A 27,248-nucleotide genomic window follows, 5' to 3' on the forward strand; every position below is an offset into this window, starting at 1 on the left:
TGTGGCCCTGCCTTGGTAGGAGGCTTGACCCTACCAGAAGCCAGGCTCCAGGAATCGGCCCCGGGGAGCACCAGCACAGTCGGCCCTGGAGGTGTGGGCGTGGCCAGTGATAGAACTTACCAGTCGCCTTGCGGGGGAGGGGGGGGCCCAGGGCAGAAAGGAAGAGGACAGAAAAAGGAGCAGGAGTGGAGGATGGCAGATGGGGAGGGGCTAAGGAGGGGAGGGTGGTGGTCACCCAGAGGGGGTCGAAGATGGGATCCTCACATCCCCGCCATGCAGCTGCAGAGCTCCCGCAGGACCTGGCTGGGGTGCCAGACCCATGGGGATGCTTTTACCAAACCCGTATAGGATTGTCAGCAGTGAGACCAGCATAAATGAGGGGATCTGCGCACCGTGGGGCAGAGGCCTCCTGGGGAGGCAGCGATGGGCATAGGATCAAACTAGATCCACGACTTTGCCGTTATTCTTTTGACAAGAAAGATAGGGAGGAAATGTGACCAAATAACGATATGCTTTAGATTTGGGGAGGTAGATGCAATTTTTTTTCCCCTCTGTACATCTTTCTATGTTTGAAAAGAATGCCCATCATTAGAGGGCAAGCAAGAACAAGCAAGGAAAACGTGCCCTAGGCTCGGGCGCCGGGAGCTGGCGGCGGACACTGACCCGGCCCCCTGCTTCCAGCTCTCCCCGGGCCGCCGCGGCCATGCCCAACTCAATGCTGTGGGCCGTGGATCTCTTCGGGAAGGTGTACACGCTGTCCACGGCGGGCCAGTACTGGGAGCTCTGCAGGGACAGCCCGCTGGAGTTCAAGCGCGTCAGCGCCACCACGCAGTGCTGCTGGGGCATCGCCTGCGACAACCAGGTCTACGTCTACGTGTGCGCCAGCGACGTCCCCATCCGCCGCCGGGAGGAGGCCTATGAGAATCAGGTGGGGTCACGTGTGTTGGGTGGCTGCCTCAGGTCGGTTTTCTGGGAAGGAAGTCGGCCCGCCCCAGACGTTCGTGTCCTTCATTCTATTTCAAGTCTGGGTTCTATAGCGTTCGGAGCCCCCGTTGTGTCTTTATAAAGGCAGGCTGGCCAGGTGCGCACAAGGGTGGGCTCCAGGTGGTTTCCAGGAGCCCGGAACCTGGACCTGACCTCTGCTGCCTGCCCCTCGGGGCTCCGTGGCCTGCAGCAGGTTCTCTGCCCTTGGGGGCCATGCTCAAGTGCTGGCTCTCGGTGACGAGCCGTGGGGAGGCCCTGATCCCTGCGCTCCGGGCAGAGCCTCTGCCCTCTCTCCATCCTGGGGATCAGCAGGAAGGTCCCCTAGCGGCAGGATCCCACTCTCCCGGGCCGGCGGCAGGCCTCAGGCCCGTCTCTGCTTCCTGGCCCTCAGCGCTGGAACCCCGTGGGCGGCTTCTGTGAGAAGTTCCTGCCCAGTGACCGCCGGCAGTGGAGTGACGTGAGTGGGCTCCAGCACCGGCCTCTGGACGGGGTGGCCCTGCCCTCGCAGCACTGGGAGTGGGAGTCGGACTGGTACGTGGATGAGAACTTTGGAGGGGAGCCCACCGAGAAAGGGGTAGGTGAATTCGGTTCCTGCTGGGGCTCCCCTGTGGGGAAGGAGTGCTTGGGGCTGGACCCATCCCTCCCCCACCCCCACCCCCGCCCCGCGCCGTCCCCAGCGCCCCAGCCGGCGCCCTGCGTGCTCCCGCTCGCTGCTCAGGATAGGTGGCTTTTGGGGCTTTGGCTCATACCACTGTCTCCTTCCCTCTTCCACCCTGCTCCCCGCCTGCCCCCGCTCCGCCCTTCCCCAGGAGCCTTACAGCCCCCCCCCCCCCCCGCGTGGTCTTTCAGGGGTGGACGTACGCCATCGACTTCCCCGCCACCTACACGAGGGACAAGAAGTGGAATTCTTGTGTGCGGCGGCGGAGGTGGATCCGCTACAGGAGATACAAGTCCCGGGACGTCTGGGCCAAGGTCTATGCTGCAGTGGGGCCCGGGGGGGGGGGGGGGAGCACCCCAACAGCCGTCCCGGCTGTCGGGAGGGTCGCATGGGACCCTGTCCCAAGAACACCGTGGTACTGTGTGTTCCTTCGTTTGGGAGCTGGCCATACAGGAAGCCAGACTAGACCGTGGCCCAGGACAGCATAGAACATGACCTGACTGGCCTCCAGGTGGTTCTGTCCCAGACTGAGGCTCCGTCTGTATACCTCTTCCTTCCCCCAACTCCCACAGGAACCACTCCGACCCTTGTGTTGTCCCCGTGACCCCAAAAAACTTTCCAACTTAGGGATAGGAGGCCTGGACTAGGGTCCTGTGTGGCCTTGCATAAGAGGAGGGCCTTGGACCCTCACCAGACCCCTCTGGAGGTCCATGAGGTGGGGCCGCTAGCCCAGCCTGCCAGCCCCTTGCCCTGGGAGCAGCCCAGAGAGCAGGGTACCTCCCATGACCAGCATCATGGAGGGCTTACACCACAGGACCAGGTTCTGTGATCGGCCCCCTTCTCGAAGGGTGAGGGGACAGAGTCACAGCGGTCGGGCCACCGCAAGGCACAGACCTGAGACCTTGCTTGTACGTCTGTCTTCCAGGCTGGAGCAGCAGTGACCCCTCGGGGAGAGCGGCCCAGGCCTGGTGCCCGAGAGAGGGAGAACAGGGCAGAGGGGACCCAGGGCCAGGAGCTCTCTGTCTTAATGCTGCCTTCTCCATAAAGTCAGGCGGCTGTGGGCCGAGCTGGAGGATGGAAGGCAGTGTGCTGGGAGGTGGGAGGGAGCGTTGGAGGGGTGCACCGCTCAGGTGTCCACCGGAAGGGGAACAGTGCCATCTACTGGCCAGGTGCCCACAGGTACTGACCACCTCTGCCACACACCTTGTTTCAGATCCCTTCGAAGGAGGACCCCAAGCAACTGCCCGACCCCTTCAATGACCTCTCTGTGGGGGGGTGGGAAATCACAGACGAGCCCGTGGGCCGCCTGTCCGTGTGGGCTGTGTCTCTGCAGGGAAAGGTAAGGCCTGTGTCCCCCTGAGCCTAGGATGGGAGGGGGCTGAGGGAGGCTGGCCACAGCAGGAGCGGGGCAGGAGAGACTGGCCTTCAGGTGTCCTCCCGGGGTGGAAGAGGGGTGAGGGGGCTGCCCTCCTCACCTCCTGTCCTGACAGCGGGGACTACCCTGAGCAGGCAAGGCAGCATGTTACTGGGGTCCCCACAGGAACCCCTCCTGTGAATCCTGCTGTCCTGTGGTCCTGCTCCTCCCAGAAGCCTCTGACATCCCACCTCATGCCTGGTCCTGGCCTGACCCTTCTCTGAGCTCCGAGAGCATTGATCAGTGCCCACCCTGAGCTCAGATGCCATCAAGAGTGTCTCCTTAGACTGATTCTGAGCTCCCTGCCAGTTCCCTTCTGGTGGCTCCCACACAGCAGTCTCCAATAGTATTGTGGATGGGGGGAGGGACTTACATATGGACAGGTGAATGGACAGGTGGACAGATGGGTGGGTGTTGGATGAGTAAGTGGGTGGGTGGGTGGATGGGTGTGTGTGTGTGTAGGTGGATGGATATTTAGAGAGGAGAGGAGATTCTTCTCTCAGGGAGTTTATGAACTAAAGAGTAAAGCCAGCCCCTGATGGCAGGAGCAACGTAGGTGGTCCTGCCTGCAGGTGACTGAACACTTCAGCTGTGGTTTTAGAGCAGACTTCATCTATCCAGTCATCTTTATCACAAATTCACCCAAATTCTCTGGTTGGCTTCAGAATAGACACAGTAGGTTTGAATCAGGCTTACCTCTGGGTCCTGTTTGGTCTGGGCTTAGGTCAGCCTTGGTTGCGGGTTTTCTCTGAGCCATGCTGAAGGATGGTGGGGCGCTGGCCTGTGACAGAGCCCCCTTTGAGGGGCCATGACCACCTGGATGCAGAGAGGGGAGAACAGGGGTGGGAGAGCAGTGTGCAGTCACTGAGTGCCGGCCCTTAGCTGGTGCCACCCTGCACCATTCCTGGGGGCCATGAAAGGTATGACTAGGACCCTGGGCTCCAGGAGGAGCTGGAGAGAGACAGAGGGGCCCCCAAACCACCAGAGGGAGGCTGCCCAGGCGTGGTTCTGCAGTGTGAGCTGTAAGGGTGAGGTAAAGGGTTGGGAAGCCGTGGTCCCCAGTGTGAAGACAGGCTGGGAGGTGGTCCCCACCCCTCCTGCACCTTGCAGCAAGATGTAGCCCCCTCCAGACGACACGAGCCAGTTTGGACAACATGACCAGGTGGCTCAGTCTTAAATATTTTATTATGTTCATCGCTTTCAGGTTAAGGGGGAAAAGAAGTGGACATTTTAAACATTCGTATGAAAGGGATTTGGGGGTTTTCCCATTTAACCGTCAAGGACCCCACTTTCCCTAGAGACGGTGTACTGAGAGTACATGGCCACTAGGGGGCACAGGACACCAGGCTGGGGCCAGAGGTCTAACTGGGGCCCTAGGTGAATGGGGAAGGGGTTCTTTTTTTTTTTTTTTTTTTTTTTTTAAGATTTTATTTGTTTATTTGACAGAAAGAGACACAGCGAGAGAGGGAACACAAGCAGGGGGAGTGGGAGAGGGAGAAGCAGGATCCCCGCAGAGCAAGGAGTCCGATGTGGGGCTTGATCCCAGGACCCTGGGACCATGACCTGAGTTGAAGGCAGACACTCAACGACTGAGCCACCCAGGCGCCCATGGGGAAGGGGTTCTTGCAAGCAGATGATCCAAAGGGGTTTGTCTCCCAGGATGACTGAAATCCAGGATTACGTTTTTTAGCAGGGGAGGGGGGCATCTAATCTGGCATGAGGATCCGGATGGCAGTGGGGGCAGGGAGAGCAAGTCTGGACAGTCAGGGCCCCCTGGCCCCAGAGACTCTACACCTGGCTCAGGTGTACACTCAGGCACACAGCCAGCCTCAGAGCCCTGGCCGGACCCTGTCTGACCCTCCCGTGGGTTTCTTTGCCATCCAGGTGTGGTACAGAGAGGACGTCAGCCACCCCAACCCCGAAGGCTCATCGTGGTCCCTCGTGGACACCCCAGGGGAGGCGGTGCAGATCAGCTGTGGGCCCCACGACCTCCTGTGGGTCACGCTCTGGGAGGGGCAGGCCTTGGTCCGGGAAGGAATCAACAGGAACAATCCCAAAGGTGGGCAGCCCTACGCCCCATATAGGGAGAGGCAGGGGACGCCCAGCTTCTCCCCAGTGCTCTTGCTGATGGGGGCCACCTGTTCTTTCTTCTGGGGCTGGGTAGGAAGTTCCTGGTCCATAGTGGAGCCTCCCACCTCTGAAAACGGGATCGTGCATGTCTCTGTGGGAGTTGGCGTGGTCTGGGCCATCACCAAGGACCGGAAAGTAAGATGGCATCACTGGGGGCTGGGGCCAAGGGCTCTGTTTAATTTCTTTTCTTCCTTCGTTTCTTTTTCTTGAAAGGAATCACTGGCCCATATGGGAGCCCAGGGCTCAGTGTTGAGGGCTGTGTGGTTTTTTTATTCTTGCAAGTGTGGTCTCAACCCCTTAGAGCAGATCCAGCCAAGCACCACGCACTTTCTGGGGTTGAAGGCCTTGATGATCTCCACAATATGCCCGCACCCCCATACCAAGTGCAGAACAACTCAGTAGGCCATGACATTTCAAATAGTCAGATGCCAGTTTTCTGAAATCCTCCACTAACTGAATATACCCCTTTGCTCTCAGTGCTTGTCATTTTTACATTAACAGACAAAGTCCAATAAAATAAGCAGATTTCAGGTTGCTTCTATGGTCTCTCTAACCCCACCTCACAGGCATCCCATAGCATCCCAGGGGATGGATCCCCCACACATCTGAGTCTCTGTCCATGCAGAAGGTCCCTGAGCCCAAAGCTCCCATCAGCTGAAGCATCCACCTCCCAAAACCCCTACGCCCCTCTCAGAACACAATGCATCCAATGAGCAGAACCTTGTATTTATATGAGCCATTTGCTCAGTCTTCAGATGGATGTTTGTGCAAACTTTCTTTGGGTCAAGGAGACATTTTAGGCAGTCTAGAAATTGTTAAAAAAGGGGTTTGAGGGTTTCTCATTTAACCGGTCACCTCCCCGCATCCTGCCTCAGGAACTGTGGTTAAACACGTGAGTGCTAATAATGCGTGATCCTCTCTGAGTCTCAGAACTGCTAGGGTCTTGCTTACACGGCCATCCAGAGTGAGGAAGGATAGTCGTGGGGAGCACGGCCGGGGTGGGGGCGGTCAGCCACGGGGCCACATGTGGGCTTGAGAGAAATTTGGTTGGATCATGTGTATTTTTATAAGTTAACATGAAAAAAAATCAGGTGTTTTCTTTTATCTTTTTTTTTTTTTTAGTAATCTCTACATTCAACATGGGGCTCAAACTCATGACCCCCAAGATCAAGAGTCGCACGCTCTTCCAACTAAGCCCAGGCAGGTGCCCCGAGAAAAGTTAGGCTTAAAGAGACTGTTTCAGAAAGCAGTGAGAATAGATCCAAAATATGTTATTTATCTCCTGATAGGTTTAGAAAAAATGGTTTTTCTAAATAACATCGTTAAGGCTGTTATCTTACACAGAAGCAAGCTTGATTGGACAAAATGACATTTTCCAAGTGTCAGGCTAAGATGGGGACTGCATAGAGGTCCATGGGGGTGAGATGTCACTCACCAAGCTCACAGGTCAGTGCCTGCTTTCGAGATGCAGACATTGCCCAGGAGAAGGCCCACCTCCTGGCTTTGTGTGCAGGGAGACAGCTGCTGCTCCTCCCTGGTGCCAAGAGGTGCTGAACTGGTAGAACATTCTAGAAAGTTTCATGCAGCTTTGTCTCCTGGAGGGGCAGTGCTCTCTGCCAGAGACGAGACAAGAAACCACCAGGATAGGTATGGCTGAGGGCAGGTTAACCCTCAACTGTGTGGGACAGTGCCAAGCCCAGAGGGGATGTGGCAGGGGTGTGGGGAAGAGGGACCTGGATCACGTCGCCTTTCTCAGTGATGTGCTCTGCTCATCTTTGGCATGAACCAAAGGACCAAATTATTCATTTGTTCTTCCAGAGCCTTTGAAAACCATCTTCTGTTTCAGTGACCCTCCAAGGGGGCCTGTCGATTTCTGACTTTCTCAGGTGTGGTTCCGAAGAGGCGTCAACTCACACAATCCCTGTGGCACCAGCTGGATTGAGATGGTTGGAGACATGATGATGGTGAACGTGGGGCTGAACGACCAGGTGTGCATGGGACTCCGAGCCGTGGATCCCAACCTCCGGGGTCAGCGGCTCATCCATAGCCGAGGTCTCAGGGGCTCCTGCTGCTTCCATGATGCCAGCCGGGGGCGGGGGAGGGTGCCCAGCCGCTCCTCAGGCTCCCGGCCTGCAAGGGCACCCAGGGCGCTCTCTCCGCCTGGGTCCCACAGCCCCTGCTCGTCCCAGGCCCCTTCCCTCAGGATGCTCAGCGCTGTAGTGGTGAGCACGGACCAAGGGCGCGTGCCCTGGAGACCCGAAGGGTTTTGTTGAGAATGATTTGGGCAAAATCACTCAGTAAGTGAAGAATGAAACTTATCTTCCCAGCCTTACAGACACAGCATCTCTTGAACATCATAGTTTGTACAGCGTGGCGGCCTCATAGATAACGAGGTTTGGCTGCTTTGAAGACTGACTGTGGGAAGGTGACTCCTTTCCCAGCGCACTGGCCTAGAAGCTCTTCCCAGGGGTGCTGGCCTTCTCTGTGCCCCCATGCTGTCCTCCACCCACCCCGGTCGGCAGGGTACACGACAGTCGGGCAAGACAGGCGCTGGCTGGTGCCCAGGGGGACCGAGGACGGGGGCCAGCCTGCCATGGCCAAGTGATGGAGACACCACGGCCCTCCCAGCAAGGCCACCTGGGAGCACCCGGGGCAGGCTGCGGCCCTTTAGGCACCCCCATAAGCCAGGGCCCAAAATGGGCTGCTCCCTGGGCCCATCCGCTGCTCGGCACACCTTCCTTCCTCAGCACCCAAAGGCAGAGGGGAGGATGCCTGCGCAGCCACCAGATCAAGGAGGCTATCTTGCATCTTTAAAAAGACCCAGCCAGTCCTCTGGGTTCACTTGGGCAGCAGCTTTCTTCCCACCAGAAGCTACATGGAAGATGGGCACGTGGGTGGACTCTGTGTCCCAGTGCGGTGCCCAGCGGCACCACCACCTCGTCTGGGCTCTGTCAGCCCAAAGCCCAGGGTCTGCCTGAGGTCGGGGAGCCAGGACAGGGTCCCCACTTCTGAGCTTGGTGCTGTGCTCTCCCCCGGTCCTCTCTGGCCTCTGTTCCCTGCATCTGACTCTGCACCCACGTCCCCCCGCCACCAACCCTCCCAGCCGTAACGCGTGTGTGCGCACACCCCCACTGCACGTATGGGGGGGGGAGTCCTGCCTGCATTTGCAGACATGTCCTTTAGCCTTGGGGTGCTCACCCCCACACCACTGAAGGGAAGGGATCCTTCCGGTCTGTGCTGGCCTCCCACCCAGCCGTGCCTCTCTCTGTGCCAGGTTTGGGGCATTGGCTGTGAGGACCGGGCCGTGTACTTCCGCCAGGGCGTCACCCAGAGCGAGCTCAGTGGGAAAACATGGAAGGCGATCGTTGCCAGCCGAGAGAGTGACCGATCGCACTCTGGTAGCTCATCAAGTCTCCTCAGGTGATCCCAGGGGCAACAGGGCACGGAGGACTCGGGTCAGGAAGGGCTGTCGGTGGTCTCGGTGGGCAGTGTCTGGGGGAGGCTGCAGCTGGGCCTCGTCTGAGGCAGGGAAAAACCAGGCTCGGCCTGCAAGGGCCAGGGCCTGTGAGGTCTCTCCCTTCCTGTGCCTGGTGCCAGGGCTCGGCCTGAGGGTGGCCCGTAGGGGCAGGCTGGGGGCAGGGTGGGAGGTGGCAGGTGGGTGAGGTTGGGGTGTCCGTCCATGTTGGAGCCGGGGGTCGTCCCTGAACAGGGCTGGCCCACTGGTTCTGAAGTCTCAAGGTCTGGGAGAGAAAAGGCTTCTCTATGGGGTGGATGCTAAGGCCCCTCTGTCAAAGGAAAGCAGAGAAGAAGACAGAGGGTCTCTCTAGTCTAGAACAGGGACCTCAAACTTGGCCATGCACCAGAAACGCCCAGAGGGCTTGTCCCCGCACAGACGTCCAGGCCCCGGCCTCAGAGCTTTTGTTTCCATAGAATCTTGCATTCGGTAGATTTTGCGTTATTTGCTCGGTCCCAGGCGTGCCCGCTGCTAACAGCTCTGAGGACCACACCTCGAGAGTCATGGGTGTAGAGTGTGGATGAGTCCCGGCTGTGCCCATTGGCGGTCACTGCAGGCAGATGACTTAGGGTCTCAGCCGGCGGGAGGGGGAGGGTATCACCTCAGCTCTGTACCGCGAATGCCCGCAGTGCTTACCTGCCCAGTCCTGTGACACAGGGACCCTTGGGACAGCACTCCACAGCAGCATGGGCCCTCCCCAGACCCTGGCCCACATCCCTTCGCTCCCCCAAACATGGCGGTCTTCACTCTGCTGCACCGAGTGCCCAGAGGCCCAGGAGGCTGGCCGGGCCTGGACTTTCCTCATTTACCTGAGGGTTGAGGCTCTCAGCTGCTAGTACTCAAATATTGGAATCAGCTGAGAAGCTTCCACAACTACTGATGCCAAACCTTAGTCTTGGCAATGGCTTCTTAAATATGACATCAGGAGCACCGAAAATGAAAGGAAAAGTAGAGACATTGGAGTTTGATCAAAATTAAAAACTTTTGTGCATCAAAGGACGCCATCAGGAAAAGGAAAAGACAATCCACAGAATGGCAGGAAATATTTGCAAATCATATATTTGACAAGGGTCCAGTATCTAGAATATATAAAGAGCTCTTACAACTAACAACAAGACAACTCAATTTAAAAAGGGCAAAGGACTGGAATAGACATTTCTCCCAAGTAGATGCGCAAATGGCCGACAAACACATGGAAAGACGCTCAGCATCATTAGTCATCAGGGAAATAGAAACCAAAACCACAAATGAGATACCACTTCACACCCACCGGGAGAGGTGTAGTCAAAAAGAAAGGCGATACCAAGTGTTGACAAGATGGGGAGAGATTGGGACCCCTGTGCGGTGCTGGTGGGAAGGTAAACAGGGTGGCCGCTGTGGGAAACAGTCTTGGAGTTGCTCCAGAAATTAAGATAGAGCGACCCCGTGACCCAGCACTCGCACCCCTAGATCTATACCCAGAAGAACGGAAAACAGACATCGAAACAAAAATTCGTATGTGAGTGTTTATAGAAGCGTTACTCACAGTAGCCAAAAGGTACAAACAACTCAGATGTCCATCCGCAGATGAATAAATAAAACGTGGAGTTTCCATACAACAGAATATTCTTCAGCAACAAAAGGAAGTACTGAGTCATGCTACAACGTGGGTGAACCTTGACCTCATCATACGAAGCGAGAGAAGCCAGTCACAAAAGACCGAATATCGCGCGATGCCATTTAAATGCAGTGTCCAGAAGAGGCAAATCCATAGGGACAGAAAGCCGATTAGTGGAGGCCGAGGGGTGGGTATGGAGAGTGGCTCCTTAATGGGGACGGGGTTTCCACGTGGGGGTGACGACAAAGTTCTGGAACGAGGTGGTGGTGGTTGCATAACCTTGTGGGTGTATTTAATGCCACGTCATTTGAGATGGTAAATATTCCATCACATGTATTTTGCCACAATACGAAAATAATAATACCCCCAGATTTCCACCCCCAGATAAATGATATGATCGGCCTGGGGTGAGACCGGGCTGTCCAGCTCCCCGGGAGGTGGCTATCCGTGTGTGTGTGACACGGCGCGGCTGCAGCTTGTCCGGGGTCACACCGGACGGGCCAGGCCTGCCCACAGCAGCACGTGTCCTTCTCTCGAAGGGGTCACGGGTCTGCCCCTCTTGTCCCCAGTGCTGGCTGCTTCTTTGGCGACGAGGTAAGGGGCAGTGGTGAGTCCTGTGCACCGAGCGACACGGACGCCTCTTTGGAAGCCGACAGACCGGGGCCTGACCAGCCTGTCCCTGCAGAGTCTGTGGACGGTCCCAGGAACCCCAGGGACAGCTTGGCCTCAGGCACCGGCAGGATCACAGAGCGTGCCGTGGAGGTCGCTGGCCCGGCCACTCAGACTCCTGGGCCCGAGCCTCGCCCTGGCCCGGCCTCCACGCCGGCCGAACTGCCCTGGACCAATATTGACCTGAAGGAGCCCAAGAGAGCACCCAGCCACTCGGCCGCTGGCTTTCCGGAGACCACCAGCCTCTCCTCGCTGGGGCTCCTCCCACTGGGCTTGGAGGAACCCTATGGGGCCGATGACCACCCGCTGTGGGCCTGGGTGTCAGGAGGAGGCTGTGCCGTCGAGGCCCACGCTGTCCTCAAGTGGTTCACCGTCCAGTCGGGTAAGCGCAGGTGTCCGAGGGCCCAGCACCCCAGAGGGTGCTCCTTGCGGGGGGTAGCCGAGGAAAGAGCCCTGGCCTGCTGCCCAGCTGTGGGCGGGCCGGGCGCCTGGCCCTGAGGCTCCGCTGGCCTGCAGGCCTGTCCCCCTCGGTGCAGACGCTCTCCTTGTCCATCATGCCGGCGCAGACCACCGCCTGGCGGAAGCAGATCTTCCAGCAGCTCACGGAAAGGACCAAGCGGGAGCTGGAGCACTTCCGGCACTATGAGCAGGCCGTGGAGCAGGTGGGCAGTTCCCGGAGGCACCGTCCTTCCGCTGGCACGCACTGAGCGCCTATGGTACACTGTCCCGAAGGGGAGGTGGAGGAGAAGAGAGGCATCCATTCCTCCGTCCGCCGAGCTCGGAGGTGAAGCCGTCCCTTCCAGGCCCCGTAGATTCAGGGATGAAGACATGAGTCCAGTCCTGGACTCATCCATGCAGAACTCAGGCCCCATTGGGCTCTAGGCACAGCCTCGGCCCTGGGGACCCAGATACCAGCCTCAGTGGGAGGCGTGGACGGGGGAGGGCTGTCGTCCCCTTCCCCCCGGAAGGAACCCCAAGAGCCAAGGGGGTGTGGCGTTTGAGACGAGTGAGGACGGGGTTGAAGGCTGGCCCGGAGCCCCTTGGCTGCTGGTCTGGGAGCATCTCACTGGGGGCTACGCATCGGGCCTCCAGACACAGGCAGACCAGCTGTGGGCCCCAGCTTTGCCACTGACTCCCTCAGTGACATTGGGTCAGGCACAGAACCTCCCCGAGCCTCAGTTTCCCCATCTCGAGCATGGGGTAAGAGTGCCGACCCCACAGGCTATTTGAGAATCCGGAGGGTGTGCAGAGACAACACTCACTTGGGGTGTATGATGGCGCCGCCTTGGTCATTAGGGGGAAGCTAGGGAGCTGGGTACACACGGGGCCAGAGTCCGGGGCCCCGGGGCCTGCCTGTGACTCTGCCCTGTGCCCTTGGGACGTGTGCTGCAGTCGGTGTGGGTGAAGACGGGGGCCCTGCAGTGGTGGTGTGACTGGAAACCCCACAAGTGGGTGGACGTCCGCGTGGCCCTGGAGCAGTTCACGGGGCTCGACGGGGCTCGGGACAGCATCCTCTTCATCTACTATGTGGTCCACGAGGAGAAGAAGGTGTGTGGGGGGCTCCTGGGGGAGGGGGCCCAGGGCCAGGCCTGGACACCGGCCCCAAGGTGCTCAGTCGGGGACCGTGTCTGGCACCAGGTCAGCGGCCGGCAGGTGTATGGAGTCCCCTGCTGCAGCGTCAGTGGGCCCCCTCCTCACGGAGCCGCTGACAGTCCCTGGGGTTTCAGCTCAGGGACTTAAAGCCCCTCCGCCCTCCCTGCGCTGGGGTTTGAACCCAGGCAGTTGGGTTCTCGAGTGCTCTTGTCGACATCAAGAATGTCACGAAGGCACTCGTTCATGAACTAGGCTTCCCTGCTGAGCACGCGTGGCCCCAGAGCCCACCACTCGAACCCACAGGCCCCAGGGACCCCTAGGACGGGCTCTCGGGAACCAGGGGGGCCCCCGGCCATCCCTGTCCCTCCAGCACGGCAGGGGCTCCACCCAGAGGCCCACTGTGCCCCCGGCCCCCCGGGTCCCCCTCTGCCCCGGTGACGGCCCTGCCCTCCGCCCTCCATTAACAGTACATCCACGTGTTCCTCAACGAGGTGACGGTGTTGGTCCCCGTGCTCAATGAGACCAAGCACTCCTTCGCCCTCTACACGTCCGAGAGGACGCGGCAGAGGTGGCCTGTGCATCTGGCCGCTGCCACCGAGCAGGACATGAATGACTGGGTGAGCGCACATGACCGACGGGCCGGGCTCCGAGGGCAGTGGTCCTGCCCCTTCCCAGCACTGACCGGCCCTTTCCCTGCGCCAGCTCGCCCTGCTCAACCTGTCCTGCTGCGAGAGCCGGAGGGTCCACGGCCGCCCCTCCCCACAGGCTATCTGGTCCATCACGTGCAAGGGGGACATCTTTGTGAGCGAGCCCAGCCCGGACCTGGAGGCCTCCGAGCACATGCTGCCCTGCGACCAGATGTGAGTCAGCTCTGCCCCTCGCTAGCCCAGGGCGGGTTCTAGAAGGAAGGGCCTTGCTGCCCACTGGCCAGCCACAGGAATGGCCGGCTGGTTCCCAGGGCTCGAGTCTTCCTGGGCCTGTTGGAGGACCCCAAGGGGGACCAGAAGCCTGGCAGGGCTAGGCACATAGGTGCCACCAAGTAGATGCCGTGTGTTGGGGGGCAGGGCGGGGGTGGCTCTGTAGGTGGCAGGGGATAGAACGAGGTCACCCGCAGGGGGCACTGGTAGCCCCATTCTGGGGCATCTGGCATTTAGGGTGGGAAGGCAGATGGGGACCCAGGAGGAGACACAGTGCTCCCAATTCTGACCCAGGGCTTCCCCTCGGTCCCCCTGAGCCCCTGAGGACCAGGGGAAACATAGGTGAGACCGGGAGGCCCCACTCAGGAGGGGAGAGTGGATGCATGTGCCCACCCTTCATTCGTCCATTCTTGGAGGCCCTGGGTGCCCAGAACCCAGATGGACAAGTCAGACGGCCTCTGGGGACAGTGGGCAGGACCTTGGCACACGGGAGGGTGACCCAGGTGGCACCCTGCACTCTGCACGCCTGGGAAGCTGTGCTGTGGCCCCGCAGTGTGCTGGCCCGAGTCATGGCCCATCCAGATGAGATGGCCCTGCCTTCTGCCCCCACACGCCCGGCCCAGACCCCCAGGGGCCGTGAGGAACGGGGGCTGCTGGCTCGACCCCTCACCTGCAAACCCTGAGTCTCCTGCGCCCACCCTGGGGCCGTGTTAGCTCCGATCACTGCCGGATGGGAAGCCAGGCAGGTGCCATCGTCCTTAATACAGCCCACCAATCTGAGACCGAAGAGGAGTCAAAATCGGATGTTCAGGGGAGGCCAGTGAGCCAAAGTGCTGCAGGGGTAGAAGACTGGCAAGGTGTGCCGGGGCGCGTGTCTCCGTGACCTCTCTCCGCTCGCCCCAGGTTCTGGCGGCAGATGGGAGGCCACCTGCGGGTGGTGGAGGCCAATGGCCGGGGTGTGGTGTGGGGCATCGGCTACGACCACACGGCCTGGGTCTACACCGGCGGCTACGGCGGAGGCTGCTTCCAAGGTGAGAGCGGCCTGGACACGGAGGCTGGCGGGACCAGCTCCCCGAGCCCTGCCCACAGCCTTCCTGGGCCAGTCCCTCCTCTAATCCCACCTGGCTTCCCTGCCCCACTCCGGAGCCACTGTCCCAGTGTTGACTCTGAGCCGACAGCGGGCTGACCGGTGACCTTCACCACAGCCAGCCTCCACAGAGGATGGTCCCAGGGCCAACCCTCCAGGTGTGAGAGCCCGGAGACCAGGCCTGGCCTCCAGTGCGCCTTCCTGGGCACCCGCAGCTGAGCTGGGGGCCTTGCAGGTTCTAGAAAGGCAGCTGCCAGAGCCTCCACTGTGTCCCACCCCTCACTTCACAGACGACGCCTCGACGATGCCTCAGGGCACATTGGGGTGGCCCCAGGACCTGGGTCTCCTGATTCCCAGGCCTGAATTCTAGCCCCTGAATAGGTGGGTCATGCCTTAGGGGATGAGACCTTGCCGAACCCCTGTTGGCTCCCCAAGTTCTGGGAAGCAAGGTCCTGTGTCTCCTGGGAAATGCAGGCAGAAACAGACTCTGGAGTGGAAAGTTCCAAGCCACAGCCCACATGCCCTACAGTGAGGGATGGCCAATCCTAGAGAACCAGGTGTGGTCCACTAAGACCACGGGAACTGCCCATCTTCCTCATTTGTGAGGCAGGAATTACGTTTGTTCCCATTTTACAAATGTAAGGAGATTGGGGCTGGTGGATGTTATGTGAGTGTTAATAAGGATGGAGCTGGTGGGGCCCCCCACCTGCCTGGTACCTGGTCAGTGGGAAGACAGGGAGGGAAGAGGGGCAGCCAAGAACTGGGTGTGAGACCCAGGAGCTCAAGGTGGCGTGGACAGGAGATGTAATGCGCTGTGGGTCTGCTCACGGAGGAGCAGAATAATCACGCAGCGAGAACCCCAAGCCAGGCCCGTGAACCCCTCTCTGCTGGCCCTCCCTGCCCACTCTCTGCGGCCTTCAGGGCTTCAGACGGAAGCCTGAGTCCCCAGCCGGCAGCCTCCTCTCCCCCCAGGCCTGGCCAGCAGCACCAGTAACATCTACACGCAGTCGGACGTGAAGTGCGTCTACATCTACGAGAACCAGCGCTGGAACCCCGTCACGGGCTACTCCAGCAGGTGAGCGGCTTGGGCGCCAGCCAGGGGCCTGCCTGGCCCAGGCCACGGTCTCGACGGGAACACAAAGATGGTCTGTGATGGCCTCACCGTGGGGTCCCCGAGGGCTGTCCAGCTCATCTAAGCTCCAGTCCGTCTCGGACGGGGAGATCGTTCATGACCTTTCAGTGTCACACCTGCAGCTTGAAGGATTTCCTTGTGTGTAAATATTTGTGGGTTTCTCCGTTCACCCCAGTAAATCAGGGTTTGAGTTTTGCTGAGGCAGTTGAAACACGGTGCCAAAGGATGTCCCGGGGACCTCTGCGTGGCTGTGTAGTGTCCCCGCAGAATGCCGACCTCCTTGCATCCCCGCTTCCTCCTCTGTCCTTCGGAAGAGGGACAGGGCAGCCGCATGCTCTCTGGTCCCCGCAGAGCGTGCACACCGAGGGCCGTGGCTCCTGCCAGCTGAGCCTCATGGCCACCTGCCCGACACCATCGTGTGGGGCCTGTCGCTCTGTGAGTGTCTGGGTCGGCTCGGCTCCTGTCACCAAGCACCACGCACTGGGCAATCTAAACGACGGGCGTTCATTCTCTCCCCATCTTGAGGTTGGGGCGTCTAGAACCGAGCTGTGGGCAGGGCCACTTCGCTCTGAGGGCTGTGAGGGACAGTCCGCTCTTTCCCGTCTTCACATCACTTTCCTTATTTGGGAAATTTGAACTCAGCAAGGACACTGTCGTATTGGTTTAGGGCGCACCCTAAGGACCCCATTCTGACTTGATCACCTGCAAAGACCTTCTTTCCAAGTAAGGTCACATGGGTACTGGGGATAAGGCTTCACCATCTTTTGGGGGCACAGCGACCCGTAAGAGGGGAAGAGGTGGGCTCTGAGCCCTCGGGCGGGTGGCCTGGCCTCAGGGGTCACCCGGGCTCCCATGTGATGGGCGGTCAGCGGGTTGCTGTCCCCGCCCCGGGGCAGTTCCGGTTTGGCCCTGGCCCCTTTGGAGATGCAGGTGGCCCAGGTGCTCATGTCTGTCACCAGCTGGTGCTGGCCCGTCTCCTCCTCCAAGTCACCCCACCACCCCCGTTGTCCGCCGCAGGGGCCTGCCCACCGACCGGTATATGTGGAGCGACGCCTCGGGGCTGCACGAGTGCACCAAGGCTGGCACGAAGCCCCCGTCCCTGCAGTGGACCTGGGTGAGCTCCGGGCTGCGGGGCGGGGTCTGGCGCTGGGGCCTGCCCATGCTGATCCACCTCTCTTCCAGGTTTCTGACTGGTCTGTGGATTTCAGCGTTCCCGGGGGCACGGACCAGGAGGGGTGGCAGTACGCCAGTGACTTCCCTGCGTAAGCACCTCTCTGCGTGTGGCGGGGCCCTGGCCTCCGGCCCTGCCTTCCCGGGTCGCTGCAGCCCCCGCAAGCACTCGGCTGTGGCCGAGGAGCAGACCCCCTGTGTGCCCACCTCGGCTGCCGGCAGGGTTTGGAGCCAGTCCGAGATGAGCTCAGGCCCGCACCCCGGCCATACCTAGCTCAGCGTCGGGCTCAGGGAGGACCGCCATGGCTCCCTCAGCAGCCCGCTGCTGTCCCTGCTGCACTGGGGGAGGGTTCTGGGGGTGCCCTGGGCTGCTTGGTCAGGGGTGGCTTTGGGGAGCTTTGGGCCAGGGCCTGCGTGATGGGCACGGGTGCTGGAGGAAGGTGTCGGGTGAAGAGGCAGCTTGAACAAAGTGTGGAGTGAGGCCAGCGCCGTCCTGAGAAGCAAGGGGAAAAGTGGGTGACAGGTCCACAAAGCCAGGGGGCCCTGGTGGGCAGCAGGCCTTCACGGGGCACAAGTCACATCCATGTGGAAGACAGAGCTGTGGGAGCCCGAGCCAGGGCCTCTGAGCAGGCCCAGGCCCAGGAATGAGGCAGGTGTCTCAGACGGGGGAACCCACAGGCGTCCCCTCCAGCCATAGCCAAGCCTCCTGGCCTTGACCCTCCCCTTGTCTCTGGACCTCAGCTCAGCTGTTCCCCAGAAGGGCTCTGATGGGCCCGGTGCCGGGGTGGGTGGGCTCAGAGCCCCCTAGCTAGAACCCTTGGTCTGGCAACCTCCACATCCTGGCCCCTGGAGACCCTGACCTCGGGGAGACCTGAGCCCCAGAGACCCCGGCCAGGCAAGCCTCATGTCCTGGGGTACCTGCTATCTGTGGAGCAGATACCTCCGTGTGGCTCACACGGAGGCTCTGCCCTACACAAGTGGAAAAAGAATGTGTGTGTGTGCGCGTGCACGCACGCAGGGTCCCTTTCTGGAAACTTCCACAAAGTGGTCTTGATTTTGGTTTCTTTCTCTTGCAGCTCGTACCATGGGTACAAAACCATGAAGGATTTTGTCAGGAGAAGGTGCTGGGCCAGGTAAAGATGGGAGTGACTCGGTAGCTGGGGGCTGTGGGCCTGCCCCTCCTACAGGGCTCTCCTGGGCCAGTCCGCATGGGAGCAAAGCAGAGAGAGAGGTGGGAGGGAAAGAGAATCAAAGTAAATGTCAGCCCAGGAAATGCCCTTGGGCTCCCAACGCTCTCTGGTTTCTGAAGTTTGTTTTCAAGAACAAATAAGAGAAATGTCACTGGCAGGCTCTGCTCTGAGCAGGACAGGCAGGTCGGGATGGGAGGCCTGGCTTGGGGCAGGGCAGGGTGGGGCCGCCTTTCCAGGCCCCTCGTTCCTGACCATCGGAAAGGGGTGCCCACCTAGGCGCTGGGGGTGGTCCTGGCCCTCCCCACCAGGCCCGCGGAGGCCGTGTGGGCTGAAGGGCGGCCCACTGCTACCATCTGCAGCCTCCTGCCTACGCGTCCAGAGCAGGTGGCCTGCTGTAGCATCAGACCCCTGGGTTCTGCTCTCTTTCACTGTGCAGAAAATGTAAGCTGGTGACCAGTGGGCCCTGGCTGGAGGTGGCCCCTATCACCCTTGGGGACGTGTCCATCATCCCAGAGAGCCCGAGTACCGACAGAAGTGGGCACAGCATCGCCCTCTGGGCCGTCAGCGACAAGGGGGACGTGCTGTGCCGCCTGGGCGTGTCAGAGCTCAACCCCGCGGTGAGCACCCTGCCTCCGAAGGGCCACTGGGCCTGCCCACCTGTCAGCCCTTGGGCCCTCCTGGGGTTCCGGCAGGTTCTTCCCAAAGGACAACTCTGGACCGAAGTCCAGCGGGGCTCAGGCCTCCCGGGGCCTGCCCAGGACAGTCCCTGGGGCAGGTGGACACTATAGGTGGCCCGAGGGGGTCACTAGCTCCTGGGACCTTGGGCAGGGGGAGGGGCAGAGGCTGGACTCCGGCAGCCTCAGTGTCCCCCCTGGCTCCCATCCCCAGGGCTCCTCCTGGCTGCACGTGGGCACCGACCAGCCCTTCACTTCCGTCTCCATCGGGGCCTGCCACCAGGTGTGGGCCGTCGCCAGGGACGGCTCTGCCTTCTACCGGGGCTCCGTGTCCCCCATGCAACCGGCTGGTGAGTGCTACCTCTCGAGGAGGGTCCCCGCCAGTTGTGAGTGGGGACAACGGGTGGCCGGGGCTGGTCAGAGCGAGGCTGCACATGCTTCTGCTTCTGGAGGAAGGAAGATGGTTCTCTTCATGTTCAGTTCAGCTGGACAAGCGTGGAGCCAGGGCTGCCTGTGGACTGGGGCCAAGCCAGGACGCCCAGAGGCCTCACCCCCTCCTGCTGGGACCGACTGGGGGGCGGTCATCCCAGTGACGGGGCGGTCCCTCACAGCCGCCCTTCACCAGCCTTGGCCTCCAGCCCAGGGCATCGCTGGTCGTGGGCACTTCGCACGTCCTGCCCTTCGGGACGCCCTCCTGGGGTGGCCCTGCATGGCCTCCTGACTGCTCTACAGCCCTCTGGGCGTGCAGGCCATGCTGGCTTGTTCTTGGCTGGATGTCGGATGTCCCGACAGACGGGTGGTGGCTCGCACGTTGCTGCCCTCCACACGGGGATGGGACATGGTGGCACGGTGGTGCGTGGTGGTGCGTGGTGGCCCCAAGATGGACTGTCCACCACGTGCCAGGCTGAGCACCTTGGTGTCCCTGTTCCGAGATCGTCCCATTGGCCCCCACCGTCTGGAACCTGCCACAGCCTCTGAGGGCCCTGGGCGAGGTGGGGTGTTGGGGGTTTTGCTCTGCTTGGCCCTCAGCTCACACCGGGCCCCGTCACGTGTGTGTGGCCCGGCTGGCCTGGGGACAGAGGCCGGCCACTCCTGCCTCAAGCCTGCACGCTGCAGGGGAGGCCACGTGGTCCACGAGCACATGGGGTGGCAGGTTTGGGGTCACTGGGCCGCACCCTGAGTCCGACCTTGCGCCACAGGCGACTGCTGGTACCACATCCCGTCCCCTCCCAAGCAGAGACTGAAGCAGGTGTCCGTGGGGCAGACGTCGGTTTACGCCTTGGACGAAAACGGCAAGTTGTCTCTGATCCTCAGTGGTCACCAGGGGAGACTAAGGCGTCCCCGAGCACCCTAGTGGGACAAGACCCTCACCAGGCCCGGTCCCTGACACGAGAGCTTTGTAAGCCACCATGAGAGGCCGTCAGCCTGAGGTCAGCCTCCGAACCAGTCCCTGTCCCCAGCTGTGCGGGGCGGGGGGGGGGGGGCGGCAGCTCTGCCCCCCGGGGCAGCCTGGGGCTGGCGGAGGTCACCCACCTGTGCCACAGGCAAGGCTCTCGCCAGTTCCCTTTTCTGCTTTCCGGCTGTCCTCTTGACGAGCAAGGCCAGGAGAAGGGCAGAGTCGGAACTGGAACCAGGGCTTTGCGTCCAGACCCTGTTCTCTGTATTTGTTTAAACAATTCCTTGTCCTCCGTTTCTCATGCGTAGAGAGCGCGACGATAGCGCCCCAGCCCAGCGGGGCGATGCTGAGGCTCAGGTGGAGTCCAGTGTGGAGGGCGTGGAGCTGGCCCCGGCCCCGGCTTTTCTCTTCCTGGGCCGGCAGGAGCCCCAGCAAGTGTGGGGACAGCCGCCTCTGTCTCCGTGGCCAGACCCCGAAGTGGGTCCCAACACTCTGGGCCCTTCTCTCTCCAGGGAACCTGTGGTATCGCCAGGGGGTGACGCCCAGCTACCCGCAGGGCTCCAGCTGGGAGCACGTGTCCAACAACGTGTGCCGGGTGTCCGTGGGGCCCCTGGACCAGGTCTGGGTGCCGGGGCGGGGGGGCGTGGGGCGGGGGCCGAAGGCGGACGCTTGCCCTGGGGGCTTGGGGTGCTCCGGGTTCCTGCTCTGGTCTCCCCGCTGTCATCCCCACGGTCCGACCGGAGCTGGGGGCTGGGCCCTCACCGGGTCTGTGTTCCAGGTCTGGATTATCGCCAACAAGGTCCCGGGGAGCCACAGCCTGAGCCGGGGAACCGTGTGCCATCGTGCTGGTGTGCAGCCTCGACAGCCCAAGGGCCAGGGCTGGGACTACGGCATCGGGGTGAGCAAGGCCTATGCGGGCGGCTTACCTGGCCCCAGGGCGGCGTGGTCACCATGGGTGGGTGGGAGGCCCCAAGCCCCCCGGGGGTCCTTGATCTCCTGCAGGCTGGAAGCGTGGTCTCTCCCCTGGACCCCGGCAGCCGTGGGTGACGAGGCTCTCTCCTTCCAGGGGGGCTGGGATCACATCACCGTCCGGGCCAATGCCACCAGAGCCCTCAGGAGCAGGTCCCAGGAGACAGCCACTGGTTGGAGTGGGGAGCCGGGCCTCCCCAGCACGCCCTCGAGGGCGGCCGGAGCCCCGCACGAGGCCCGCGGCCCTGTCTGCTGCTGAGGCCACCTCCCCGCCTCACCTGAAGCAGGTTTCATGCAGGTGTGAAGGATCAAGGTTGATAGTGAGCCTTTCCGTCTGAGCCATTCTTGAATGTGGATCCTGGAGGGAACCTGGCCTCAGGTCACGGCCACTTCAGAGGCACTGGCTGAACCAGCCCAGAAATGTGAAGCTTTGTGGATGCTCCCACACGTGTCCCTGTCTGCAAGGAGGGCCACGGAGAGGGCTGGGGGCCCCTTCCCACATGTCCCTCCCCAGTCTGCCTCCCGCCTTCCCAGAACGAGAACCTGGAGCCTTCCAGGAATGCTGCCCCAGGGAAGCCAATTCCACAAAACCCCCAGTGTCCCCAAACAGATGGGGTACGCCTCCTCTCCCCCCGCACAAAGAAAATGGCTGTGGGGCTCAGGGCCACTTTGCACTGTTCTGGGATGCTTTCTCAGAGCCAGACGCGAGAATACGGTTTAATTTCAGAAGTTAAGCGAGAGTTGGCAGCTTGGAAGGAAAGTCTGGGGAGGGGTGTCTTTCTCCTGGGTGGGCACAAGCCCCTGGCAGGGCTGGGAGAAGCTGTCTGCGTGCAGAACTTGCTGGCATTCGCCCCCAGCCAGCCTCCCCTACCCCGCCCCACCCCGTGTCTGATCAGGCGGTAGGGGCCGTGGGGACATGGGGTGTGCCGGCCGCAGCCCCAAGCCCTGCACGCCACGGCAGGAGCCCTCTCTCCAGGCCCGCAGGAAGGCACCTCCCATCCTGCAGCTTCTCTGCTTTTTTTTTAAGATTTTATTTTTAAGTATCTCTACATCCATCGTGGGGCTCAAACCCACAACCCCGAGATCAAGAGCCGCAGGCTGTACCAACTGAGCCGGCCAGGCGCCCCTTCTCTGCGGCTGCTTATGTGATCACGGCCCCTTTGGCGAAGCCTCCAATGTGCTTCCTGCAACCAGACGCTTTGCCTGGAGGCCATGGGAGCCCAAGAGGGCCTCGCTCATCTGGGGACAAAAGGAACGGACTCCGGCCTTCCCTGGAATTCCCATGGGGGGGGGGGGTCAGGGTGGGGCCTGTCAGCAGAGGCTGACCCGAAGGAGGTCTCCTCCGAGGCCCCCTGCTGCAGGGCACTGGAATTGTGGAGGTGCGACCGGGAGGGGCGAGTGTGGGTTGGGGACGCTGTCCTGGGTGTTCACACCTGTCAGGTTGTCTCCGGCTGGGCACTGCGGGTTTCTTCTACAGCAGTGACCTGCCATTCCGCGGTGACTCACTGTCCGTGGCTGGGCGACTGTCCTCGGGGCTGAGCGCCCACCGTCTTCCTGCTCAGCACCGCCGAACCATCTCGATTCCTTGGATGCTTTAGTCAATAAAAACTCACACCAGAGCGCAAAGGACGTGCTAGTTTTTTTATTGCTACCTTGTGATGAAAACGCACAGTTCGCCATGAGTGTCCAGCCTGGGGCCACAGTAGCAGTCGTGGTAGAATCTTTTAATTTTGTTTTATGACACAGCATTGGTTTCATTAGTACTCTGAAGGGACCATTAGGAGAAATCAAAGCAGATTTGGGTCACTTAAGAAACATTTTTACCACAATTACAGCAGGGGCACTGGCCATTCAGTTCCGGGTAGGTTTTCCCACACAGAGAAGTCGCAGTTCTGGTTTCTGGGCTCCAGTCCGCGGGGATCTCGGCCTTCAGAGCTCACGCAGGTCCGGTCTGCAGGTGGGTGCGAGGCCCGGGGCTGGGGGGGTCGCTGGCTTTGGGCGCCCTTGCAGGGCAGGAAGGCCCAAGACAAAGGCTGAGGGAGCAGACCCAGCAGCAGGCCTCACTGGCCCGTCACCAGACCCTTCCCCTCCCCTCCCCCCCATATTTAACACCCCAGAGCTCCACTGGGACCTTTAAGGGTCTTTTGTGATGATGCCACAGGGGAAGAAGGACCAGACATCTGGGCCCAGGTCACCCTCTGGGAAGCAGAGCGGATGCAGGTGCCAGTCTGGGACAGAAGGAGCTCTGAAAGCTGTCATCTGCAAGGTGGTGACCCACAGACCCTCACACCACCCCTGGTCATCGGGCACGGCCTCCCGGACAGAGCCTCTGCTGGGCGCCCCCCGCCCCCGGTGCCCTCAGTTCAGTCTGTTGGTTCCTTCAGCCAGTTTGGGGGTGCACTGAGCTCTGCAGGCCTTGTGTTGGGTCCCGGCCGGCAGGGCACCCACAGGGAGCGTGGGCCCCATCAGTCCCGAGCTCCAGGCGGCCCCCGACCTCGGCTCCCATCGGCAGGATGTCCTGACCATGGACTTTCCCGAGTGGCCGCCTCCGAGGGACAGGCCAGGAGCACCTGGGTCCCCACCTGACCATGCTGAAGGATGGCTGGGGCCAGACCGGGCCTCCCAGGGCCACCCTCCAGAGGGCCTGGCATGGAGCCTGCGGAGGGTCCAGCCAGCGTCTGACCTGGAAAGTGAGGACCGATGGGGCTAATGGCTGTTCTGCTCCCTGCTGTCCTTGACGCTGACACCAAGGCTGGCAGTGGATTAAGCGACTGGGGCCGGGACCACCGGGGTTGGGAGGGTGGGAGGCGGCCCTCCGCTGGGGCAGCCCTGCTCCCATGCTGCTCGGGCCCCCACCCAGGAGGGGCTTGGCCCCCCAGCGCCTCGGGGACGGCTCTGGCCTCATATGCCAGGCCACCCCTACCCTCCCCACAGCCCCTGTCACTGGGGTTCCTGCCTGAGGCTGCCAAGGTTGCCCTGGCCCCTCCCCCTACTGGCTGTGGGCACAGGGATGAGGGAGGAGAGATGCCAGGGGGCGTTGAGGGCGAAGTCGCCAAGCCTGTCGCCACAGAAGGAAGCTTGGCCCGAGGCGGCCAGGGACCTGCCAAACTGCCCGGGCCCGCCTTGAAGGAGCAGCACCAGGTGGGGGAGGGCAGCTCCTGCCAGCCCAGGCTCCTTCCCACAGAAGAGCCCTGCCGGGCCCCCAACTCCAAGCAGGGCCCGAGAACACCCTGAAGTTCTGTCAGACCGTCCTCTGCCACTGACATGACCCCGGCAGTGACCAGTATGATGGGTGGGACGCGGAGGGAGGCAGCGACTCCCGGCCCCCCTCCCAGACCTGTCTCCGGCCCCGCAGTGCCAGGCCGCGTGCCCCTCCACAGTCAGGAGCCCCGACCCAGGCGGAGGGAGGAAAAGGTCCGAGCCGCTCTTCCTGCCAAGGTCCCTTTAGAATTAATTTGAGGTAATCGGATTAGTATTTCTAGGGGTTTTGGGGTTTCTATCGGACACATGCTGAATTACACGCATCAATCATCTCGGCTTAGCCACACTCCGTGGCCGTGGGCTCTGCTTGCTCTGTGCCTCAGTTTACCCCGAATGAGGAGGCTACATCGCAGGCTGGAGGAGGACCCTTCCGGGGCCTGGGCCTCCGCAGTTACTGGGGAAACTTACCCAAACTGACCTTTTCCTGGAATCTCCCCTTGCCTCAGGAGGGAGTTGGGAGTGAAGAGAATTTAGTTACAAAGGCCTGTCCAATGGGGCCCTAGTCAATTAAAAAGCAGGTCCTGGGACCTCTGCGGAGGTTTGGGCCTCATGCGGCCCAGAGCCATGGCCTGGACCAGGCCACTCACTGGTCTTGTCCCCTAGAGGCCAGGACGTGCTCCGCGGGGGCAGCTGAGTGTTCAGGGAAAATGGAGCCACCGCCGGGGCCCACGTCCACGCGGGGTGTCGCCACCAACCTGGGGCTCTCGGCACGCAGGCAGCAGGGCCGGGAGGAGCGGGCCCGGCCGCCGACCCCCAGGCCGGGCGCTAGGAGCCCTCTCGGAAGCTGTGGATCTGCGTGGAGTACCTCTGCAGGTGGCCCTCGGGCTGGGGCTCAGCGGCCCCCAGCGCGCCCCCAGCCACCTGCTGCTGCTGGTAGAGCTGGTAGAGCTTGGGGCCCGGCCCGTCCAGGCCTGGCAGGCGACCGCTGGACATAGTCAGGATGGTGGAGGTCAGCGACTTGATGTAGTTCTTGGCCAGCGTGAGCGTCTCGATCTTGGAGAGCTTCTTGTCGGCCCGCACGTGCGGGATGACCTCCCGCAGCGCCTGGAAGGCGTTGTTCAGCTTGTGCATGCGCTGCCGCTCCCGCTCGTTGCTCTCCAGCCGCCGCTGGACGCTGCTCTCCCGCCGGCCACCGGGCCCCGAGGGCCCCGGCCGCCGGCGCCCGCCCTCCGCCCGCGCCCCCTGCGCCCGCGCCGTCCTGCTCCGCAGACCCTTGGCCAGCTCCAGCCCCGACCCCTGCTGGGGCCTGTCCGGGGTCCGTTCCCCTGCGGTGGCCTGTGTGTCCTGCGGGGGCAGCCGGCGCCTGGGGGGCCGGTTCTTGGTCTTCATGGCTCCAGGCTAGTTGTCCCCGCAGGTGGTGGCTCTCAGGGAGGCCCTTGGAACTGAAATCCAGAACACAGGCCACCCTGTGGTCACATGGCAGGCTGGTGGATGCTTAGGACGCCCAGCGGACACTCAGGGCAGCCGTGCCCGTCAGCCCCCTCACTGCCCAGTGGCGGCTGCCCACTTGGTGCACAGTGACCCCAGGCCCTTCCCCCCTCACACGTGGAAGCCCTGAGCCGAACCCCCCACCCCATTCCCGTTTGACCTCACGGTGATCCCCTCAGACTTTTCTCTGGTGCCCCCTCTCAACTCGACATGGGCTGATCCCCGGAACTTTCCCTGGCCCCCCGCTCCTCCCTGCCCCCTGAGCTTCGGTGGCCTTCAACACTTTTCTCAGACCACCCAGAGACGTGGCGGGACGCTAGCTCGGCGCAGGGTCTGCCTGAGGTTGCCGCGCCTCCCATCTGCCCTGATGGACAGGCGCCCGCTCCAGCCACCTCCCTGACCCGCGGCCCGCTGGATGTCACCCATGCAGGGAAGGCACTGGGGCCAGAACCGCTGCGGACATGGGGCAGCTGTCCGCGGTCAGAGGTCGACAGTGGCCCGAGCCTGCCACAGCCCCCGGTCCCACCACGTGGGCGGGCCCCCCCCGTTTCCGCCCCCTCACCGCGACCCCACCAGGACCCGCCGCTCGGTCCTCTCCCCTCGGCCCCACCGGGATCCCCCACCCCCACTTACCTGGAGATCCGCAGCTGCACGCGCCGGGGCTGCCCACGGGGGACAAGGACACGTCGCTTTAGCCGCCCCGGGCGGGGCTGAGGCCGCATGTAAATGAGCCCGCGGGGCGGGGCCGGGGCGGGGCCGGTGTGAGCGTGTCCCTGCCCGGCGGCGGGGGGCGGAGGCGCACCTGCGGGCAGGGAGGCGGGGCGGCGCCCCCCTCACTCCCGGCGGCCGGAGCCTGCCCGCCGCGCGGAGCCCGGGTCTGAAGCCCATTCGGCGGAGTGGGAGACTGAGGCGTCTGCGAGCCCGCGGGCGCGGAGGGAAGCCCTGCGACAGCGCCTAGCCGCTGCACCTGGCCTTGAGGTGAAGGCTCGGAACGCGAGCCGAAGCCCGAAGAAGAGTTGGCGGAAAAGCCATTTTGCAGTAACACTAGTTTCTCAAAGCGGCAGCAGCCCCCGGGGGCCTCGCGAGCCCCCCCACCCCCCAGCTCTCCGCAGGGCGGCAGGTCCAGGGGCGAGTGGGCGGAGCCCTGCCCCGCGGAGGGCCTGCTCGGCCGCTGCGTGCGGGTCACGGGGACATACGCGGTCCTCGGTCTCACGAGGTCTCCAGCGGGGCCAGGGGTGCTCAGCTTGGGCTCAAACCCGGCTTCCATCCACCTGCTTTACTTGATCGCCGGCCTGCCTGCCTCAGTTTCCTTACCCTTCACAGCAGCATGAAAAGGTGTTAAAAGCAGCCTCTGGTTTAGGGGTTCTTCCAGGCTGACGGGGCGCACCTGCAGCGCCGTGAGGTCCCGCGTGGGCCTGGCCTCCCGCCCCTGGGACCAGCAGGACCAGGGTCAGCGCTGACCTCG

At 62.0% G+C, this 27,248-nt stretch overlaps 2 protein-coding genes across 2 annotated transcripts; one reads left to right on the plus strand and one right to left on the minus strand.

Annotated features, from left to right (window-relative positions):
* The first annotated feature begins 703 nt into the window (after nucleotides 1-703).
* Nucleotides 704-22,370, plus strand: TECPR1 (tectonin beta-propeller repeat containing 1). The gene is made up of 24 exons (XM_021680110.1): nucleotides 704-928; nucleotides 1,376-1,558; nucleotides 1,834-1,956; nucleotides 2,856-2,981; nucleotides 4,941-5,115; nucleotides 5,221-5,321; nucleotides 7,073-7,174; nucleotides 8,461-8,606; nucleotides 10,867-11,348; nucleotides 11,483-11,628; nucleotides 12,359-12,514; nucleotides 13,027-13,176; nucleotides 13,262-13,419; nucleotides 14,380-14,507; nucleotides 15,536-15,638; nucleotides 16,713-16,809; nucleotides 16,878-16,957; nucleotides 17,942-17,998; nucleotides 18,492-18,672; nucleotides 18,944-19,079; nucleotides 19,929-20,021; nucleotides 20,638-20,744; nucleotides 20,904-21,023; nucleotides 21,192-22,370. Exons 1-24 carry the CDS (start codon nucleotides 704-706, stop codon nucleotides 21,351-21,353), a joined length of 3,537 nt encoding a protein of 1,178 aa, XP_021535785.1. The 3' UTR covers nucleotides 21,354-22,370.
* A 2,668-nt stretch (nucleotides 22,371-25,038) lies between these two features.
* On the minus strand, nucleotides 25,039-25,699 carry BHLHA15 (basic helix-loop-helix family member a15). The gene has a single exon (XM_021680112.1). The coding sequence runs from the start codon at nucleotides 25,682-25,684 to the stop codon at nucleotides 25,121-25,123; it is 564 nt and encodes a 187-aa protein (XP_021535787.1). The 5' UTR covers nucleotides 25,685-25,699; the 3' UTR covers nucleotides 25,039-25,120.
* Nucleotides 25,700-27,248: the final 1,549 nt, after the last annotated feature.

The sequence above is a fragment of the Neomonachus schauinslandi genome, chromosome 5 (assembly GCF_002201575.2).
Source record: "Neomonachus schauinslandi chromosome 5, ASM220157v2, whole genome shotgun sequence".
In the NCBI taxonomy this organism is placed as follows: Eukaryota; Metazoa; Chordata; class Mammalia; order Carnivora; family Phocidae; genus Neomonachus; species Neomonachus schauinslandi.

Excerpts from the sequence above, each read along its gene's own strand:
- TECPR1 (XM_021680110.1), top strand. The coding sequence starts at position 704 with ATGCCCAACTCAATGCTGTGGGCCGTGGATCTCTTCGGGAAGGTGTAC. Across the intron at positions 5,322-7,072 it reads CCATCACCAAGGACCGGAAA|GTGTGGTTCCGAAGAGGCGT; the intron begins GTAAGATGGCAT and ends TGACTTTCTCAG. Across the intron at positions 8,607-10,866 it reads AGCTCATCAAGTCTCCTCAG|TGCTGGCTGCTTCTTTGGCG; the intron begins GTGATCCCAGGG and ends TCTTGTCCCCAG.
- BHLHA15 (XM_021680112.1), bottom strand. The coding sequence starts at position 25,684 with ATGAAGACCAAGAACCGGCCCCCCAGGCGCCGGCTGCCCCCGCAGGAC.